This window comes from Silurus aristotelis (assembly GCF_946808225.1).
Source record: "Silurus aristotelis genome assembly, chromosome: 10".
Lineage (NCBI taxonomy): Eukaryota > Metazoa > Chordata > Actinopteri > Siluriformes > Siluridae > Silurus > Silurus aristotelis.
The window spans coordinates 17,795,682-17,817,892 of NC_139583.1; the positions used below are offsets into that span (position 1 = coordinate 17,795,682).

The 22,211-nt window shown below is 40.7% G+C and overlaps 3 protein-coding genes across 3 annotated transcripts in view; 2 read left to right on the top strand and 1 right to left on the bottom strand.

Moving 5' to 3' along the window:
* Positions 1 to 22,211, bottom strand: part of LOC310732633 (uncharacterized protein) — a gene marked incomplete at its 5' end in the record, with an annotated part of 202,419 nt that overhangs the window by 145,607 nt on the left and 34,601 nt on the right. The window lies entirely within an intron of this gene.
* Positions 1 to 22,211, top strand: part of kti12 (KTI12 chromatin associated homolog) — a 418,740-nt gene that overhangs the window by 81,931 nt on the left and 314,598 nt on the right. The window lies entirely within an intron of this gene.
* The window catches only part of reln (reelin), a 514,851-nt gene continuing 514,248 nt past the window's right edge, over positions 21,609 to 22,211 (top strand). The window contains exon 1 of the mRNA XM_083552560.1: positions 21,609 to 22,139. Within this exon, the coding sequence (XP_083408686.1) occupies positions 21,896 to 22,139 (244 nt within the window). The 5' untranslated portion in view covers positions 21,609 to 21,895. The remainder of the gene's footprint in view (positions 22,140 to 22,211) is intronic.

Genomic DNA, 22,211 nt, shown 5'->3' on the forward strand with positions numbered 1-22,211 from the left:
AATTTATGCTGTTAGTTAATTTATCTCCTAAAGATGTATAACATGTTTATATGCATGTATAGTTCACAATACAGAAAAATTAAATAAAACAATGATTTAAAAATTACATTTCCACACTCTACATCAAACCTTTAGTTGTTATTACACCTGCTCTCTGCATGCCGACGCTGCTTTCTTGCTGACCACAGTCGTGTTATTGGTGAACATGAGTCAGCACAATGAACAGCAGTGATCAGAGCACACAGCCCTAAGGGGCCCTAGTGCTTAGTGTGGTGGTGCTGGAGATCCTTTTCTCGAACCAGACAGGCCAGTCAGGAAGTCGAGGATCCGGTTGCAGAGGGAGGTGTTCAGACCCAGCAGGCTCAGCTTCTCAATCAGGTGCTAGGGGATGATTGTGTTGAATGCTAAAGTGAAGTCTTTGAATTCATACATATGTGTCCTTATTGTCCAGGTGGGTGAGGGCCATGTGGAAGGTCGTAGCGATGGCATCCTCCATGGAACAGTTTGGACGATATGAAAACTGCATGGGGTCCAGTGAGTGTGGTACCTGGGTCTGGATGTGCCTCATGACAAACCTCAAAGCACTTCCTTATGATAGGTGTGTACACGACAGAACAATAGTCATTGAGGCAGGAGACTGAAGACTTATTTGGCACAGGGATGATAATCATTGTCTTCAGGCAATTAGGAATAATGGTGCTGCTTAGGAAGATGTTGAAGATGTCCGTGAAGACATCCACTAACTGTTCTGCACCTTCTCTGAGCACTCGGCCATGAATTTAATTCGATTAAATTCATTTTTATTTGTATAGCTTTTTTTTTTTTAACAATAAACATTGTCTCAAAGCAGCTTTACACAGATAATGTGGTGATAAAGAATGAAAAAGATGTTCTTTTTAAGTGTAAGTCTGTCTGATGAACAATCTTCGCCAGTTTTCCTTACTTTAGCTGTGGATAAACAGAGCACCTGGTCATTGGGAGGAGGGGGGGGGGGGGTCTTCCTTGCTGCCACATTGTTCTGCACATCAAACCAAGTGTAGAAGTTATTCAGCGCATCTGGGAGGGAGGCGTTACTTGTTTCAATATGAATTACATTTAAGCAAGAAGATTATCAGACTTTTGTACTTAAAAATAATGACAAAAATAATCATGTCAAAGATGCCAAACAGGAAATTGTTATATCTCAGATATCCAAGTTGATATAATTCTGACATGAGACTTCTTTCCAACAGCACAAATATTTATGTTAAAGCATATACATGTACATCTGAATAAATTAGAATATCCTTAAAAAGTTTATTTATTTTAGTAATTTAATACAAAAAGTGAAACTTGTATTTTATACAAATTTGTCACACACAGACTGAAATATTTTAAGTGCTTATTTCTTTTAATTTTTATGATTTTGGCTCACATTTAACAATAACTCACCAATTCACTATATTCACCAAACCCACTAATTCACAATAAAAAAAATAAATAAAATTATTAAAAAAAAATTATTTTTGAGGTCAGTAAAGTTTGCTCATTAAAATGAAAAAATAACGCTACTTATTGAACTTTGATTAATGAAAAGAATAAATTCAGTTCAATATTTTGTGTTTTTATTCAATTGAGAAATTTGCAGAAACATTGCCTATATAGTGGTACCTCGACATACGAGTTTAATTCGTTCTGTAACCTTGCTCGTATGTCAAATTGCTCGTATTTCAAAGCTAATTTCCCCATTGAAATTAATTGAAATGCTATTAATCCGTTCCAGCCCCCAAAATACCACCCCAGTTGTTTTTGTTACATGTTTTTGAATAGGGAAGATTTATTTATAAATGACAAATATTGTATAAAAACATAATAAAAGAGAATGTAAAGATATAATAAGGTTTTATTCAGTGTATTTTCATTGGAGATGAGACAACTTGTGCTAACGAAAACGTCGGTGGGGTGTGTGTGTGTGAGTGTGCGAAGGGGGGGGGTAGAGGCGATAAGCGGAGGGAAAACTCGTTTTTTGCTTATCTTAATTTTTGTCACAATCTTCGCTTTCTGGCTTCGATTCGCCATCTAGCAGCGGTGTCTCGAGCTCGTCTCTCAAGTTTTTGCTCGCGTATCAAAGCAAAAAATCGGCCGAGTGACCGCTCGTATCTCAAAAAACTCGTATGTAAGGGCACTCGTATGTCGAGGTACCACTGTATCTTTAAAGAAATGAGAACGTTTAATAGAATTAAGAATACCTGTCAGGGTAGTGACCATGCGTAGGAAGCGGAAGAAACTCAATCATAGTTTATTTAGTTTAGAACACAAACCAGAGTCAGGGAGAGTCACGAACCGAAACGCGGGGTAAGTCCGGAAAACGGGTATGATCCATACAGCGGGAGGAATCCGTAAAGCAGGGATAATCTGTAATGCGAGTGGAATCCGTAGAACAGGTATAATCCGTAACATGAGTAGAATCCGTAGGATTCGAACCAGGAGCATGAACCAGCGGGAAATGCTGGCGGTCTGTAATCCGGATGATCACTAAGCATGACTTCGTAAATCTGACCGCCAGTGGGGTTGGAATGGGAACTTATATAGGGGAATTGTAATGTGGAACAGGTGTCGGCGATTAGCACCGGGAGTGGCTGAGAGAGAGCATTTTAAGCACATTGGGTATGTACAGTAAAAGACAAATTAAATATGAATTATTTAATTATTGATGGTTTTTACATGATTGCCATGGGTGTTTAAATATTAGTTGCTTGATTTCCAGAATTGCAGTCATGCAGAATCTTATAAATAGGCTAGTAGCAGAAAATCTAATAGAAATATTTTCTTAATAAACTACCCAAAAAAACGTTGCTGGCAAACATACTGCTTTATACTGTTTTACCAACCAAACTGTTTTTAATTTAATAGGCAATAAGCAAGGTTATGTGGTGAGAATACATGGTCGTGTTTATAAATGGTATCACACTACACTTCAAAATGAACATATCCAAAGCCTGCATTCTAATCGAGGGAGGTGTACTAGTCTGTCCAATGTGCATCCATGAATTAAAGATATCTCTTATTAGTATGTCCTATCTGTCTGATATTAATGTTAGAATCCTAATGTTACAATGTAAGTTAGTCAATGCATGTGGCAAACAGTAAGCAAGCCTATAATTTAATTACAGTATGTGGAGACACAATTACACCACTAAATGTTAAATGTACCAAATAGGCATAATAAAATATAGTACTGTGTAGTGAATACTGTAGTGTTTAGTGCTGTTATAGTTTTCAATAATCTGCAATGGTTAAAACCATTATGTTACCATTTCTGATATTTCCACTGCTTGACTCCAGGGAGTACTCATTAAACACACTATATTTTAGGTTTCTAATTATTAATTAACATAGAGAAAGGAGAGATGCATAGTCACTTTCCATAGGCAAATCATTATTATTAATAAATCATTATTGGAACAGGTCAAAGCTATGCCAGTCACTCATAATTTAGCTAACTATCCAGCTAGTCAATTACTTGGCCACGACTGTCAGCACTCATACTAAGACATTGTATACTTTATGACTTTGTACAAAAGAATTAACTCATAAATGTTTTTATTATATCTGATTAGGGGAAGCTTTTGTTCAGGGACACTGTCCGAGTGACAGTAAGAACTCTATCAATTTTATATGTATTTTCTCTATATATAGTATATGAATAATTCAAGATCCCTAAACTTTGGATAGCATACACTGATCAGCCATTGAATAACATTGATTAGTGTGGCACATGCCAAAGTGTGGGATATATTAGGCAGCAAGTAAACAGTGCAACCTAAGCATTGTTACAGACTAGCAGAGCAGACCAATTACACCCCTTCATGGCAACTGTATTCCCTAATGGCACTGGCCTCTTTTAGCAAGATAATGTGTCCTAAAATACTGCAATCATTGGTCAGGAATAGTTTGAGAAACATGGCACAGTTTAAGGTGTTAACTTGGCTTCCAAATTCCCTAGGTCTCAATCTGATTGAGCATATCTGGGGTGAGGTGGACAAACAAGCCTGAGCCATACAGGACTTAAAGGATCTTGGTGTCAGATACCACAACACACTTTCAGAAGTCTTGTGGAGTCCATGCGTTGATGAATCAGAGCTACCTACACCTACACAATATTAGGCAGGCTATGGCTAATTGGTGTGTGTATTATGGTGTGTGTATTATGCATCCAAGAGACCGTAAACAAAGGAGGGGGAAGCGAGGCGGCATCAGGCTAAGCTAAGGCTAAACCCGCATCAACCATCTATTCCTAGCGTCTTCCTTGCTAATGTACGGTCTCTTGCAAACAAAATGGATGAGCTGCTGCTCCGGATAACATCACACAAACGGATTAAGGAATGTAATGTCATGATTTTTACAGAAACATGGCTCAACAACAACATTCCCAGCAGCGCCATTGAGCTCGGGGGTCGCAGTGTTTTTCGGGCGGACAGGATGGCAGAGGACTCTGGTAAGCGCAGAGGTGGAGGTCTGTGCATTTATGTTAACAACTCATGGTGCACGGACTCTACTGTTACTGAAAGTCGTTGCTCTGTTCATTTAGAGTATTTGATGATTAAGTGCAGACCCTTTTATTTACCGAGAGAATTCTCAGCCATTGTTGTGACTGCAGTGTACATTTCGCCGGATGCTAATGCTAAGCTAGCTATGGAGGAACTGCATGCAGCTATCAGCAAACAGCAGTCTGTACATCCCGAAGGAGCTATTGTTGTTGCTGGAGATTTCAACCACTCCAACCTGAAATCTGTTTAACCAAAATTTCACCGCAATGTCTCCTGCTCTACCAGAGGGGACAAAACACTGGACCAGGTATACACAAACATACCTGGGGCATACACAGCCATTCCCCTCTGTCGAGAAATAATTTTAATCAACCTTATCTAGCGTATGTTATAATCAAACTAACATTAATCCAACAAAAAATAACCTAAATCAAATATAGAACTTATTAGATACAATAGAAGTAGTTTTGATAACACCTATTTAACTATATGTTAATCAAGTCTTTATTTACACCTATTTAACTATATGTTAATCAAGTCTTTATTTAGTATAAAATAGTAATAATAAGATATTTACATGTGTGAGTAGGATAGATTCTCTGACTGAATGTTATAAGTGTGTGGAATAGATAAAGAAGGACAGAAAACGACCTTGAGGGAGTTTTAAGCATTTTTATTGGGATAGCAAGGCGGGTGGGCTGCTGCAGCTGCAGGAGACATGAAGGAGTAGCTTGGCCCAAGGCCGGGTGAAGGCACAGGAGCACGTTGGTTTGGCGCAGGAGATGTAGGGGAATAATCATTGGGAGACCAGTGTGAGGGATAGGGAGAAAACGGTGGGGGACAGGAGCCTTCACTGCAGTTGTCATCATAAGCTCGATAGCGGGTAGCAGAGAGATCAGGAGAGGTCTGTGTGCCCATGTCGCGCGTAGCAGTGCTCTGCACTATGCGAGGAGGCAGATAGGGATTCGCTGGAACAGTTAGGCCAGAGAGTTGTTCAAGGAAATGAGCAAGCTCAGCAGCAAGTGAGGAGAGCTGGAACTGGCGGTATTGTCTGCGAAGAAGACCCATTGGAGATATTCCAGAACGTTTGCGTGGCGGAGCTGAGCAAAAGAGACCAACAGAGATAAGATGTTAGACAGGGTAACATCACGGTGACTGCTAGGTGTAGGCAAAGGATAACACACATTCAAGAGAGAATTCTATATACTATGAAACAATCAGTTCAGAATGCACAATTAAAATATAACCTGGGCACTTGCAGCTATCAAATAAAATAATATAATCAAGCACATGTATACAGACAATCTAATACACTGAGATAACTCAATTCAATAAATGTAGAATAGCAAACAGCATTATAAAAAGAGTAAAGCATAACACTTACCCATTGCAGGTGCAGGAAGACAAAATAGGCCGCAAAAATGGTGTTCACACTTGGAGGACTGAAAACAGCGTATGGTTGGATCCAGAAAAATAAGGGCTTTATACTCACTTATTTTTTTTATATAAAATCAAGGAAAAGGCCGAATACAAGGGGAATTGGGAAAAAACAGGAACTCCAAATATGGTGTTGTTTGGAGGAATAAGCACCAAGGTCAAAGATAAGGGGAATTGAAAAAAAGAGGGCAAGATCGGAAAATAAGGGGAATTACTCAAGGTGAAGAAATTAGAAAAAAATAGTAAGATACGGTGGCTACAGGGTATAAATACAAGCGTGAAACGGACAGTACTTGTACTTCCTCACTTTGGCGTGCTCTATCATTTTTGATGTGCTGTTCATTTTGATGTGAGGTACCCATCTTCTATTGAGCTCATTGGAACGTGTATGGAATAAAGAAGTTTGCTTTTACTCATCTAAAACTGAGGATCCTTCATTGGCAGTTTGTGTCTATTATATTTAAGTTTTTCTAGAGTTGGCTGAGCATTATTGGGAATCTTCTGAACAAAAGAATCCACCCTCGATGTGTCGCCTCAGAGACGGGCTCTGAGTTCCGACACCTCCCCCACTTGTGTCAGTCTGATCACCTCTCTTTGTTCATGCTACCCAAATACACACCACTGATCAAACGTGTGAAACCAGCTCTGCGGACAGTAAAGGTATGGCCAGAGGGGGCCATTCCTTCTCTACAGCTACAGTTTCAGGATACTGACTGGAACATGTTTGCCTCACAGGCCACACTGGACTCTCACACGAACATGGACATTTACACTTCATCTGTTTTGGACCATATTAACACATGCATTGACAATGTCACTACTGTCAAACACGTGAAATGCTTTCCTAATCAGAAACCATGGATGAACTCTGAAGTCCGTCTCCTGTTGAAAGCAAGAGATGCTGCCTTTAAATCTGGCAGGGAAGAGGACTACAACAGAGCCAGGGCCAACCTGAAAAGAGGCATCAGGAAAGCAAAACTCACATACAAACTCCACATAGAAGAGCACTTCCACAACTCTGACCCCAGATGCATGTGGAAAGGCATCCAGTCCATCACAGACTACAAACGCACAGCTCAACCAACCAGCAGTGCCTTCCAACCGGACGAGCTCAATCACTTTTTTGCTCGTTTTGACCAATGCACAGGACATTTCACAACATCAACGGACTCTTCCGCTTACAGCCCACTTTCACGCACGACAACGGACGTCTATTCAGTGTTTAGCAGAGTGGATGCACGAAAGGCAGCTGGCCCGGATGGCATACTGGGACGTGTTCTCAGAGCATGCGCTGGACAACTGGCACAGGTTTTTACTGACATTTTCAACTTATCATTGGCCCAAGCCACAGTACCTACATGCCTGAAGACCACTACCATTATACCAGTGCCTAAGCACTCAGCTGCTGAATGCCTGAATGACTTTCGACCAGTTGCACTCACCCCCATTGCTATAAAGTGCTTTGAGAAACTGATCCTGAATCACCTCACTGCGGGCCTACCACCTACACTGGACCCACACCAGTTTGCCTATCGCCCGAACAGGTCAACAGAGGATGCAGTTTCCACAGCTCTTCATTCAGCCCTCACCCACCTGGATAAAAGCAACACGTACATTTGAATGCTGTTCATTGACTTTAGCTCTGCGTTCAATACAGATGTACTGATCACTAAGCTCAGTGAACTGGGTATCTGCACCTCCACTTGCAGATGGATTCTGGACTTTCTCACCAACAGACCTCAATCTGTCAGGTTGGGTAACCAGGTATCCTCAACCCTCATTCTGAACACTGGCATTCCGCAGGGCTGTGTTCTGAGCCCACTGCTCTACTCCCTGTTCACCCACGATTGTGCTCCTCTGTATAACTCCAACATCTTCATCAAGTATGCAGATGACACCACCGTGGTCGGCCAGATCGACAACAACAACGAATTGGCCTACAGGGAAGAGATCCGCAATCTAGCAGCGTGGTGTGCCAACAACAACCTGGCTCTCAACGCCACAAAGACCAAAGAGCTCATTGTGGACTTTCGGAAATCCAACAGCAGGAGACATCTACCTGTCAGCATCAATGGAACTGAGGTAGAACGAGTCTCCAGCTTTAAGTTCCTGGGAGTTCACATCTCCGAGGATTTGACATGGCAGCAGAACACTTCAGCTCTGGTAAAAAAAGCACAACAGCGCCTGTACTTCTTGAGAAGTCTCAAGAAGTCTCATCTGTCCCCTGGGATTTTAACGAGCTTCTACCGCTGCATCATTGAGAGCATCCTGACCAACTCCATCACCGTATGGTACGGAGGCTCTACTGTGAGTGAACGAAAAGCCCTGCAAAGGGTGGTCAAAACCGCCCAACGCATCACTGGCACCCAACTACCTGCCATTGAGCACCTTCACCACAGCAGATGTCTGCGCAGAGCTCACAACATTATCAAGGACTCTTCACATCCCAGTCATAAACTGTTTAACCTCCTTCCATCACGAAGGAGATACAGGAACTTGCGCACCAGAACCAGCAGGTTCAGGGACAGCTTTTTTCCATCCACCATCACACTACTGAACTCAACACTACACCGCTAAATCACCACAAAACAAACACAAAACAAACACTGTATATAACCTATATGTATATGCTATACATGTACATATTACATAGTATATCTTTTACTCCTCATTACATCTGCACTATTTTTATCCGTGTATACTTATATCATTACTGTACATTCTGCCCAACATTTCATTCATTTGTGTATATAACCTGTGTGTGTATATATATTTACATATATATATATATATATATATATATATATATATATATATATATATATATATATATATATATATATATATATATATATATATATATATAGTAGACTGTTTATTCGACTTGTACTCTAAATTGATGTCCACACATCTCTGCACTATTACTGCCTTTGTATTTATTTACTTCACATATGTTTACATATCACATATCACTATAACTTGCTGTAAATATGCCATATATTTATTTGCACTTTTGCACGACTGCTACATTTTGCACTTCTGGTAGATGCCAAACTGCATTTCGTTGCTATGTACCTGTACTATGCAATGACAATAAAGTTGTATCTATCTATCTATCTATCTATCTATCTATCTATCTATCTATCTATCTATCTATCTATCTATCTATCTATCTATCTATCTATCTATCTATCTATCTATCTATCTAAATGTATATGTTAATACTGATTGGTACAGTGGTCTCATAATCCTTTTAAGTCCCTGTTGTTGATCACAGAGAGAGATACTACAGAGTTAGTTTTGTTGTTGCTTATTCCCTCTTGTAGACTGGCATGAAGTGGGCATGTCAATTTGGTCCAAAAGAGGTTTTGAAGAGAGGGGACCTTTTAAAACATTATAGACTTGATCATAATTGTTTAGGGCACCACCAGTTACAACCCTGTTTTCACTATGAATGCCCCTGCACCTTCAAGACTCACAGTGCCCTGCAATCACGTTTGGCAAGACACCACAGCCGTGACGTTTTGATAAGCAGAGAGCTTCCTTGTTTTTGTTTTCAAAATTGTGGCTCTAACAGATTTACAACAGAAACATTTTTTTTTGCTCATTAACAATGTCATCTGAGTCAACAAGAAACAGTAAAATGTGTTTTAACAATTGTAACTTTAGGACAAATGTGTATGGAACATTTGCAGCCTCATTTAGCAACTGATTTTAAATGTGCCGTTATAGAGAGAGCTTCAGATGTGTGTAATCGTACTGATAGTGTTATTGACACAAAAGATATTGCAGAAAATATTCTCTTTAATTTTAATGAGGAGAGTGACCTTCACAAAATGTTGCTTTGAAAAAGCTTGGTTCATTAATGCTTAAATTGGAAAGCCTCTTCCATGCATCAGCAAGTTGTATGGATGAGTTAATAGAAGACTTACAATTCATTTCATCTGTAGCATCAGCTCAAGTTTTCAAAAATATTTTCGTGCAAACATAAGAGAAACACAATTGCATACTTGCTGCATATGTAGTTGCAGATTTAGTGAAGGAGTGGATGGTCCCTTTAACAGTGCATACATAAGAAAAATATATTTTGGGGAAAATGTCAGTGTTGTTGAAAGTGTTGATGTATATAATTGATGCAAAGGCAAAATGGAGTTTTCAGTATGTTCCAATGCTAAAGTCATTGTCTCAATTAGATTTGAAAAAGTTGCATACAATAATTCAGTTAAAGGATCAACGAGCATAACAAAACAAGGTTAAGGCCATTAAAATGGTAACAAAAAGTTTTGAAACTGACTATGGTAAAGGAACTAAGAAGTTTATTCCAGAGATTACCAACATAGTAAAATCAACACAGCTTCACCATGTTTTGTTATGATGCTGGGTATTAATACATTTGAGATGTATAAACAAGCAACAGTGTATTGATGTCAGTTCTGTCACTCGGTGAAAGCCTGTGTAAAGACTTGTATTTGATTCATGTTGTCACTTCCTTTGGTATACTTTAGCAGCTGGATTTTGAACAAACTGAAAGTGTTTAATTGTCTGTTTAGGAAGGCCTATAAAAAAGATCATTACAAGGCTGCATTAACAATGCTTTGGGAACGACTTTGCGTTGTCCATGCTCTGAATCACGTGTATAATCCATCCAATGGAAAGTACGGCCAGGAAAGGCTTCTGTTTGTTCATGAAGCGCTTTTTTTGTATGTGTACAGTATATTGTCTGTCCATATTGTTTGTCAAAAAATATTAAAGCAACCAAAAAGTCCAAGCACACTTTCTGGCTGTGTGTGGCTTGTCTGGAAGTACACGCTAAGTCGGTTCTCGAGGGAGCCGATTGTGCACATTGCACTCGCATGTCTCTGCAAACGCTCTGCTCCCAGTGGGCACTCTTCAAAGAGGGTGGCCCTCCTACATCACAACTTCTGCGTCAGGGTCTGTCGTTCTTTTCCTGACCTGCACTGTGGTATCCATGTCCTGGGCAAAGCCGTATTCGTATTCGCCTTTTTAGTTCTAAATCCGCGTTGTATTTCAATGTAAGGGACTAAAAGGGTATGGTTATGGGTGGGTGCCCCAGGTTGAAGAGACGCTGGCTAGCCGAGAAAGCCTCATCACATTGTGCTTGCCCCTTCCTGGCACCTCCAGGGACCTGGTCCATCAACCCGGCCACAACCAGTGCTTCAGGGCACTGCCAGCTCTAGCGAGCATCCTCCTCGATTTTTCGCCCGCTATCAAAGCCTGGAGAACTTGAGCTGCACCAGGGCGTAGCCTAGGAAGCTCCGCCAGACGTGATTATCGATGGATTATCCATCGATAATCCACCTGCTAAGTGTCTGCTTGTTCGCAGGAAGGCCTCCCCTAGGAGGGCCTAGAGGCCTAGGCCTAGCAGGTGGATTATCCATTGATAATCCACCTGCTAAGTGTCTGCTTGTTCGCAGGAAGGCCTCCCCTAGGAGGGCTGTAGCAGATGCACAGTTGTTCATCTTCGTATGGGTTCTCTGGTCGTATGAGTCCCCCATTCCTTTCGGGGTCAGAGCGCACTTGACCCAGATTGTGGCAGCCTCTAAGGCTTGGTCTTCTGGAGTTTCCATCCAGAAGACTCTGTCAGACTCTGTCACCTTGATTTCCAAATTAAATGCAACATTTTCTTTCCTTTCCTCTAAAAGATGACTTTGGCCCACTAAGCAACAGTCCAGTCCTTTTTTTTTACTTTTCTTAGGTAAGACACCTCTGACGTTGTCTCTGATTCAGGAGTGGCTTGAAACAAGGAATGCATCAGTTGTAGCCCATGGATACGTCTGTGCGTGGTGGCTCTTGAAGCACTGACTCCAGCTGCAGTCTACTCTTTGTAAATTTCCCCCAAATTCTTTTCTACCACTTTTTTCCTTCCATTCAACTTTCCATTATTGTGCTTGGATACAGCACTCTGTGAACAGCAGCTTCTTTAGTGAATAACTTTTGTTTCAGTGATTGTCTTCTAGTCAAGTCAGCAGTCTTCCCCCATGATTGTGTAGTCTTAACCAGACTGAGACACCATTTGAAGGTTTCGGAAACCTTTGCAGGTGTTTGGAAGTAATTAGTTGATTAGAGTGTGACACAATGGAGGCAAACAGGGATCTTAAAGAGGGATTGCAGGGTCCTGGTGGAGATGGTACACAGCGCATTGCCCACAACGAGGATCATAGTGTTAGGACCTCTTCCCACTTACCAGCGAGGGGCTGAGAAGTTTAGTAGACTCTTTGCACTAAATGAATGGTTACAGTCATGGTGTCGAGAGCACAAACTTCTCTTTGTTAATAACTGGAACTGTTTCTGGGAGCGTCCTAGGTTCTTCCACCCTGATGGCCTGCACCCCAGCAGAGTTGGAGCAGCAGTGCTATCAGATAACATCTCTAGGATACTTCACACCATCTGACTGGTAAGACATCAGGAAATCTTCAACTATGAGAACACGCATACAACAGACCAAATAGTTAAAAGTGAGCACACAGCCCAATTTATAGAAACCATTTCTATTTCTCGTGTAGTAAAACCAGCAATTAAATACACGAGATCCAGAAATAATCTTATTGCAGTTAAAACTGAAAAATGCCAGATAAACAATCACAATGAAGTTCTAAAGTTTGGTCTTTTAAACATTAGATCACTTGCACCCAAAGCACTGATTGTAAATGAGATGATCACAGATAATAATCTCAATGCACTCTCTCTCACTGAGACCTGGATTAAACCAGGTGATTATATGGGTCTAAACGAATCTACACCATCAGCATATGTTTATAAGCATGAGCCCCGTCAGACCAGTCATGGGGGAGGTGTAGCAACCATTTATAGTGCCTCTCTTAATGGTAGTCAGAGATTAGGATTCAGTTTTAAATCATTTGAAGTGCTCGTTCTTAAAATTGTACTTTCAGACATACATAGAAAACTCGCTCTGGTCACCGTGTACAGACCCCCAGGCCCCTCTGCTGATTTTCTTCAAGAGTTTGCTTGTTTTCTAACAGACCTATTGATCAAATTTGATAAAGTGCTGCTTGTAGGAAATTTTTATATTCATGTAGATGATGTAAACGATGCTCTAGGATTATCATTTGTCGATTTATTTAACTCTTTTGGGGTTAAACAAAATGTCACCGGACCAACTCATCATTTTAACCACACACTAGACTTAATTATATCCCACGGAGCAGACGTCACTGATATAGATATTTTACCTCAGAGTGATGACATCACAGACCATTATCTCATACTGTACACACCACCGGTAGAGCAGATTAGCCATGTTTCATCACGTTATCGACCTGGTAGGACTATTATTCCGACCACTAAGGACAGATTCATAAATAACCTGCCCGATTTATCTCAATTTCTCACTAAACCCATAACTGCTAATAATCTTGATGAAATGGTTAACAACATAGACCTTATTCTCACTAGCACATTAGACACTGTTGCCCCCATCCGGTTAAAAAAGGTTAGAGAACAAGCACCTGCACCTTGGTATAATAGTCATACGCATGCCCTCAAGAGAACAGCATGTAATCTGGAGAGAAAATGGAGGAAAACTAAATTTAAGGTATTTAGAATTGCGTATAAAGACAGTATGCTCAGCTACAGACAGGCACTAAAAGCTGCTAGAGCTGAACACCTGAGAAAACTCATAGAAAGTACAGTAGCTAAACTAACTACAAATCAGGGATCTGAAAATTGTGTTCCATCACAGTTAAGTAGTGAGGACTTTATGAATTTCTTCACTGAAAAAATAGATAACATTAGAAAAACAATTGTGGCGGTCCAACCTCTGACAGCATCTCCTGACATTAACTCCACATCTACACTGTTTTACATGTATAGGACAGAAAGAGCTGTATAATGGTTTTGCCAAAACTAAATGAAATACATGTCAGTTAGATCCTATTCCAACTCATCTATTGAAGGAAGTGTCACATACAGCTGGTGAGCCTCTTCTCAACATTATTAACTCCTCACTATCGTTAGGTTATGTCCCTAAATCCCTCAAGTTAGCAGTTATTAAGCCCCTCATTAAAAAACCTAATCTGGATCCAAACATCCAAGAATTACAGACCAATTTCAAATCTACCATTTATGTCTAAGATTTTAGAAAAGATTGTCGCTGCCCAGTTATGTTCCCACCTGCAAAAGAACAATATCTTTATCTCACAGAAAATGCCATAGTTAAAATCACTAATGACCTTTTAAGCTTCGGACCAAGGCTTCATCTTGCTGTTGGTTTTACTAGATCTTAGTGCTGCATTCGACACAATAGACCATGATCTCCTCCTAGATCACTTACAGAATTACATCGGCATTCAGGGACAGGCATTTAACTGGTTTAAATCCTACCTGTCCGATCGTTTCCATTTCGTAGACTTAAATGGAGAGTTATCCAGGCTAATGCTAGTAAATTATGGCGTGCCGCAAGGTTCAGTTCTAGGACCCCTGCTCTTCACAATATACATGCTTCCGTTAGGAAATATTATTAGAAGGCATGAAATTAGCTTCCATTGTTATGCTGATAAACCCAGCTATATATCTCAACAAAACCAGGCGATACAGCTCAATTAGCTCGGATAACTGAGTGTATTAAAGAAATAAGAGATTGGATGACCCATAACTTTCTACTACTAAATTTTGATGAGACTGAGATTTAGCTCATTGGCCCAAAAACCAGTATACAGAAGCTCCAGCATCTCAACCTGCATTTAGACGGATGTTCTGTAACCACTATTTCAATGGTAAAAGACCTGGGAGTTATTTTAGACAGCAACTTATATCAATCAAGTTACAAAAACGTGTTACAAAAAAAAGTTACAAAAAGCCTTCTTTCACCTTAGAAATATTTCTAAGTTAAGAAAAATGTTATCTATATCCGATGCAGAGAAGCTCATCCATGCCTTTATGACCTCCAGAATAGACTACTGTAATGCATTACTAGGTGGATGTCCTGCGTCATTAATAAACAAGCTTCAGATAGTTCAGAATGCGGCAGCAAGAGTTCTTACAAGGTCAAAAAAATATGACCGTATAACCCCAATCTTATCATCCCTGCACTGGCTTCCTGTTATGTTTCGAATAGACTTCAAACTACTGCTTCTCACTTGTAAAGCACTAAATGTTTTGGCTCCCAAGTATCTCTCCAGTCTATTCACACGCTACAATCTGCCATGCTCCCTGAGATCTCAAAACTATGGGCTTCTAGTAGTTCCTAGAATAGCAAAGTCCACTAAAGGTGGTAGATCATTTTCACATTTAGTTCCTAAACTCTGGAATAGTCTCCCTGACTGTGTTCGGGGCTCAGACACACTCTACCAGTTTAAGTGCAGATTAAAAACATATTTTTTTTAGCAAAGCCTACACATAACATATGTCTCACATCATAACCTTGTGCTCCAGAACATCTGATCACATGCACATTATCAACTTGTGCTGTTAATATCATGAACAGCAGCTACGCTAATTCCTCTCCACTGCTTCTGTTTCTCTCCCCATGATTATGGACCTTTGAAGAAGTATATGCCGAACTCGCAAACATCCCGAACCATCTAGAGACATACCAGTGCCAATTGTATCCCACTACATGTGTGGTTTTGACATTGGACCTCCTGAAGTGTTTAAAGGCTCTGGCATGGAGAAGCTGATGCTGGATCTGTAATGATCACAAATGTTGAGCTCATAAAACTAGGAGCTACTAACCATATAGACTGTATAATACTGTAGACAGAACTTTACTTATAATCTTATACTCCAGTACTCATGTTAGTTCTCACTCTCCAGTGTTCTGTATTGTTGAAAATTTATGATCAAACTCTTGATGTCACCCAAATGAGAATGGGTTCCCCTTTTGAGTCTGGTTCCTCTCAAGGTTTCTTCCTCATTTACATCTAAGGGAGTTTTTCCTTGCCACAGTCGCCATGGCTTGCTCATCAGGGATAAATGCACACCGTTCACCTTGACTGTTGATTTCTGTAAAGCTGCTTTGAGACAATGTCTTTTGTGAAAACGCTATAAAAATAAACTTGACTTGACACAACGAGTTTCCTATATTAAATAATATTCTAAAAATAATATATATAAATAAACAATATTCAAATTTTCTTTTTTCTTTTCATTAGCTGTACAAAATAACACAAAATATGAATACTTGAAATACATCAGCCTGTGGGTGATGAATCTATAGTAATATGAGTTTCACTTTTTTGTTTTATAGAATTACTAAAATAAATCGACTTTTTAATGATATTTTAATTTATTGAGATGCACCTGTATGTTAAACATATATAACTATTGAATTGCTTGACCTAAAATCATTAGCTGATTCCTTAGACAATGCTTGGTTAAAATCATGTATTGCTTTTGAATGCTGTGATCTTACATGTCAGCCACTGACTGCCAAAATGGTGTTATTTGAAGGAAAAACAGAATGAATTATTTGACCACTAGATGTTGCTAAAATATCAAAAGCTTTATTCGATCACAACAGAACTGGGACTCCTCAATTACACATAGCATAGACTTGATTTATGTCTCAAACTATAATTTTTTTCAGTTAAAGAGTCAGCTATTAACTTCTACTGTTCTACTTGGTCTTTCTGTTTCACCATGTGCAACAGTAAAAGTCCTTGGTGCAATACTAGACTCCAGTCAGGCACTTGTAACCTGGAGGAAATTCTAGCAGAAAGTTTAAGCCCTAAAGCCACAACAGAATCAGTATCCATGTTACTGAGAGTCAAATGCTTGCATGGTCTAGTATCAGTAAGAAAGCCATAGCTAAGATGGAAAATTAAGACAAAGAAGCTTGCCGTAAAAATGGAACATTATTCTAAAATTGTTCCCTAATTTGTAAAAACAGGGTTTTTTTTTATTGTTCAACCTCTGCCCCCTCTTTACTTCTGAGAGACTATGCCTCTCAATGATAGTTCCCTTTTAGGAGCTTGAGCTGCATCAAAATGCTTTGGGAACACCCCTACATTGTCCATGCTCTAAATCGCGTGTAAAATTCGGCCAATAGGCAAGTCTTGACGTCATCGGCAGGCGACGTTGCGTAAACCAGGAAGCTACAAAATGAGGCGGAGTGATAGTAGCGACATTAGCTTCTGTTGTTTAGGTAAGCGCTTTGTGTGTAAATCTGTGCAGCATGGCTAGACAAACAAACGTTCACGTGTGTCCCTACTTGCACCTGTTTCATTATGGGGGGAGACACACATGAGCTGTGCATTGTTTGTCTGGGAGTGGAGCATGCTCAGTCGGCTCTCTCTCTCTCTCTCTCTCTCTCCCTTGTGGACGGATGAATCCTCTCTGGCCTTCCCTGCTGAGCTAAGCTCCCATTCCCAGAGGAAGGTATTTGCTCTGGTGTTGTCTTCTCCTGGTGTGATGCGGAGCTCCGGGTCTCTTTCTCCGAGGAGGGAGAAATCTTAGCGAGCTCACGGACTCCTCACAGCCTCGGCTGTTCGAGTTCCTGGAGGTAGTGACGCGAACCATGTCCAAGCTAGAGCTAGCTTGGCTGGGTGAGAAGCGGAAGCAACACTTTCCCAGCAAGCTGGATAAGTGTTTCCTGTGTCCCGCATCACACCCTCTGTGTGGCCTACCATTTTTCCCTAACCTGCACACAAGTTGTCCAGGGCTTGGGAGACCCCATATACAGCCCGTTCTTTCTCTCTGCAAAATTTGCTGTACATGGACATTGTTGGGTTTAAGGAGTGTGGCTATGGGAAAATGGCCAGGGTCGAGAAACGCTGGCTGGCATTGCGGTATTGCCTACTAGGCCGTTGATTGCCACTTCGGACTTAGTGGGTAAGGCTTACGCAGCAGTTGGCCAGCTGTGGGCTGCCTCCACACTATAAGTGTGATGCAGGCATACCAGGCCGACCTGCTGCGAGAGTTGGACAAGGGTTTCAGATGATGTTAAGGAGTTACGTCCCGTGGCTGGCTTAACTCTTAGGGCCACCAAGGACACAGAGGGCCAGCACGGGCCACCGCGGGCTGTGGCTCGGTCAATGGCAGCCTTAGTGACCACATCTGTGGCTCACCTTGTGGGAGATCCCCGACAGGGACAGGGCTTTTCTGCTAAATACCCCAATAGCTACTTCTGGCCTTTTCGGCGACACGGTTGACACAGTCGTTAATAGGTTTCAGGAGTCAGCAAAACAGCTGCATTTAAGCGGTTTCTCCCTCGCCGCTCTCTTGGGGCTGCTTGGCGGGCGCAGCTCCAGCCCGGCAGAGCCGGGCAGCGCAAAGCCCGAAAACAGAGCGTTGCCACCCGGACCCCGAAGGGAGTGCCCAAGGGCCTTAGGCGACGCTCTAGGCCCGGTTCGAAGGAGGTGGCCAACTTGAGGGTGGTCCTCTCCTCCAACAAATGGCCGGTGGTGAAGCGGCCCTGACTATCGGAGTGCCCCGCTTAGAGGGGGACGGCCTACACCTTGCGCAGTGCCCATACTTCCTTGTCACCACCAGGAGGCAAGGTTGTTAGCCCTTCCACAGGACGTGCTTTGGGGCGCAACCTCCCTCCAGCAGGTGTCTCCCTTCATTCCTGCCTGAGAGATCGCGAGGAGACCCGCCGCCTCTCAGGAGGCCTCAACGACACCCTCCTAAGGAAAGGGGCCATCGAGGTGGTTCCCCCCCTTGGTCAGAGAGTCAGGTTACTATAGCCAGTACTTTGTTGTTCCGAAGAAGGACGGCGGATTGAGACTAATCTTAGATCTACGCTCCTTGAACCGCTCACTCATGAGGCTCAGGTTCAAGATGCTTACCCTTGAGCAGGTCGTGTCACAGATCAAGCCCGAGGACTGGTTTGTCACGATAGATCTAAGAGATGCCTATTTCCACATAGCCGTGCTTCCTGTTTACAGGAGGTTCCCGAAGTTTGCTTTCGGGGGCGAAGCTTACCAAGTCCTTCGAGTCCTTCTCTTTGGCCTAGCAATCTTGGCCCACACCTTCACAAATTGCATGAATACGGCTCTAGCCCCACTATGGCTTCAGGGCATCCACATTCTGAACTATATCGATGACTGGTTAGTATTAGCTCGATCAGAATGGTCAGTATGGTGTGATGGAATACTTATTCCCAAAGCGTTTTGACGCAGCTCAAGTTCCTGAAGGGAACTAGGGTTACATACGTAACCCAGAGACGTAAAAAGTGCACAGTGATTAACATTAAAATATTTTGAACATTATTCAAATACAGATATAAATATTGGCAGTACATTACACTTCTACAATATGGGAAACACAGTAGCCATAAATACATTTTTAATCACAATAAAGATGGATACCCTATTTAAATTTTAATTCAAAGATTTTAAAATATTACATACAATTATATTGTTTTGTGCCATGTATGTGCCTCATTGTCAGAACCATGCTTTTGTTAGCTTTGTGTGTTGCCCCACTTTTAATGGAAAAAACGCTGTCGGAGTATGAATGTTTATAAAGAAGATATCTTGGCTGACCAATGCTGTTTTATGATTAAAATTATATACATTTTCTTTCCCCACCCCCAACTCTTACACCATAAGCCATAAAAGTGATGAAAGGCAGCCATTTTTATTTCACTAATTGGCATGTGCAAGCCATCACAGCTGAAGTACACCCTAAGGCACTCTTTTTCTCTCCAGCCCACCACACCCCATATTTTACTTTGATTTGTGCTGTCAACTATATAACCTCCAAGCTCAAATTAGACCCGAGTGAATGACGAGCTGGCATACATACCCCCTTCTTCCTATCCCTGCATCCTTATCCAGTATCCCTGTATATCTTGTGTCTGCCTTTTTTGCCTGGTTTAGCATGCAGCCTTATTAATAAATATGTGTTTCTGAAATTAGAGGGGGAGGGGGCTTAGGCAACACAGACTTGTTGCAATTTTATGTGGAAATTAATAATGATAGTTGTTACTGCTTGTAAGTATTATCATGGCCTTCCCAATGAAGACATTCACTTAATGTCTGATTGCAAAGAAACTCTGATAAATCATAATAACTCATGTTGAATGATAATTTGAAATATTGAGCCTCATTTATGAAATTGATTATTTTGTAATTTATTTATATGAGCTTTTATCCAAGACATTTTATTTTAATGAAAATCTTTTAAATACATTAAAATGTGTGTATTCTACTCATGGTCTCATTTGTGTATAAATGTATGCATCAGAAGACTAACTAATATAAACCTTGATCAACTTCATATCACATAATCTGGCATGATTACTGCCCTTCTAATGAATCATACTATCCATTTAAATTAAATTAAAAAGTTTAAAATACTTATGCTTTTTTTTTGTTTTTTGTTTTTTTTACAGCATACAGAGTACAACCTTATTAACCCTAATAACCTTATTATGAATGCCATTAAAATATTTTTTTTTATTTTGTAAAAAACAAGCAATTTTATGTATTGCCATCAATTGAACAATCAAATAATGGCAATTAAAAATAATCATTTAAAAAATGGTGGTAAATAAGTGCCTCAGCTGGCAGAAGTATTTATTGCATAGATGATTCATATGTTTATATTTTGCTGTTGCTCAGGCTTATGACTTGCTGTGGTTTAATTTCCTATATAATTGCTGGCAAATAAATTCTCTTTCAGAAAGCATCAACTGGATGAGCAGTGTTTGGAGTTTAATTTTATAAAGTTAGAATTTAATGTCTTGTTTATTTAGTGGCTTTAGATCCAGGTTTTAAGTCAGACATGATCCAAGAGCCACAGCCCTCACAAACTTTCTTGATCAAGCATCGGCACAGTCTCAGTTGAAATCCTTGTTGTTAAAGCAGAAGCCACCTGTACAATGATCTAAACCTTATTATGGATTATTATCACACCATGCACTTTGTTGTGTTGAAGTTAATTTTGTGTAGTTCTTGTCTTGTGTTATTTTTTGTTAATTTTTGTTTTATGTTACACCTTGGTCCTGCGGCAATACTGCATATGGTTGGAATGAAAATAAAAGTCTAATGACTTGACTTGAAAAGCATCTCCCCTTTTGTTCAGTATCTAGAGGTAAAGCTATTGTGGCATACTGATATAATGTACCAAGATTACAAGGGGAAAATATTTACTTAAAAAAAAAAAAAAAAAGCAAATTAAGCAATACACTAGTTCCTACAGTATTGCTTAATTTGCTTTTTTTTTTAGGTAATTGTGGAAACAACGAAGGCTTTTTGGGCAAACAAAGTAAAATCTAAGTAAAAATATAGTAAAGAAGCAAATAAAGAGCAGGTGGGAAGGAAGGGAAAATTATGCACCTAGGCATACAGATGCATAAGAAATATGGCTGAAATGATGGAGGAAAGACCAAAAGCAGAGGGAAGGAAAAGGGTCCTGTCAGACTGTTGGGAGGAGGGGTAGACAAAATGGAAGAACAGAGGGAGGTGCAATTCTGGGTAGTAATATGGACAAAGCCAGCAGGGTGTATATAAGTAAATAAATAAAGAAATACATAACATTACTATTGTCTGAGTTGAAAATTTAAGCATCACTTAGATAACAGAAAGGAAGAAAAAGTAAAAAATAACGGTGTCTCTTAAAGTGTGCAGCATGTGCATGGCTGTTGCTGAAAAAGGAGGGAGGGATAGAAATCGAGGGAGGGAAAATGGGTGGGAGGATAAAGAAAGTGAGGGAGGGGTTGGTATTTAAGTGCTGGAGCAGGACAGCACAGGCATCCTCTGAACTCCCTGACAGTGTTGAGAAAGGGATGATAAAGGAGAAAAATGTTAAAAATGGAATAGGATACTGCAGCTCAACAAACACTGATTAGCACACTCGAACACACATGGTTGACACTGCCAGACTGCTTGACTTCTGGACAACATTCTTTTTTAGGACTGAGCATCCTTTCCCTTTGCAAATATCCCTCTCCCTCCCTTCCACACACGCACTTGTTCTCTTACTAACTTCTTTAAAACAAAGTGGGTATGGTGCAGGCCTCATTCAGGGGTGCCTTTAGCTGTACCCTGCTAGTACTGGTGTTGGGAGGAAGTGTAGATTTGGGGACTTTGCCAGTCGGATTTTATCCACGTTTCACCCCTTTTTTCTTTCTGTGTACCCATCGTGGAGAAGTGGAGCAATCAGGGGTAGCTGAGGGTGGGGGAGAGATGCTGCTATCCTTACAGATTTCCGACAACCCAACAGCCTACATCCCGGGACAAGAGTATCAGGGTGAGTGTACACCAGTGCTGTGTGTATATAGGTGGTGTGCTTGTTTTGTTTTGAGAACTGGTTGAAAAACAT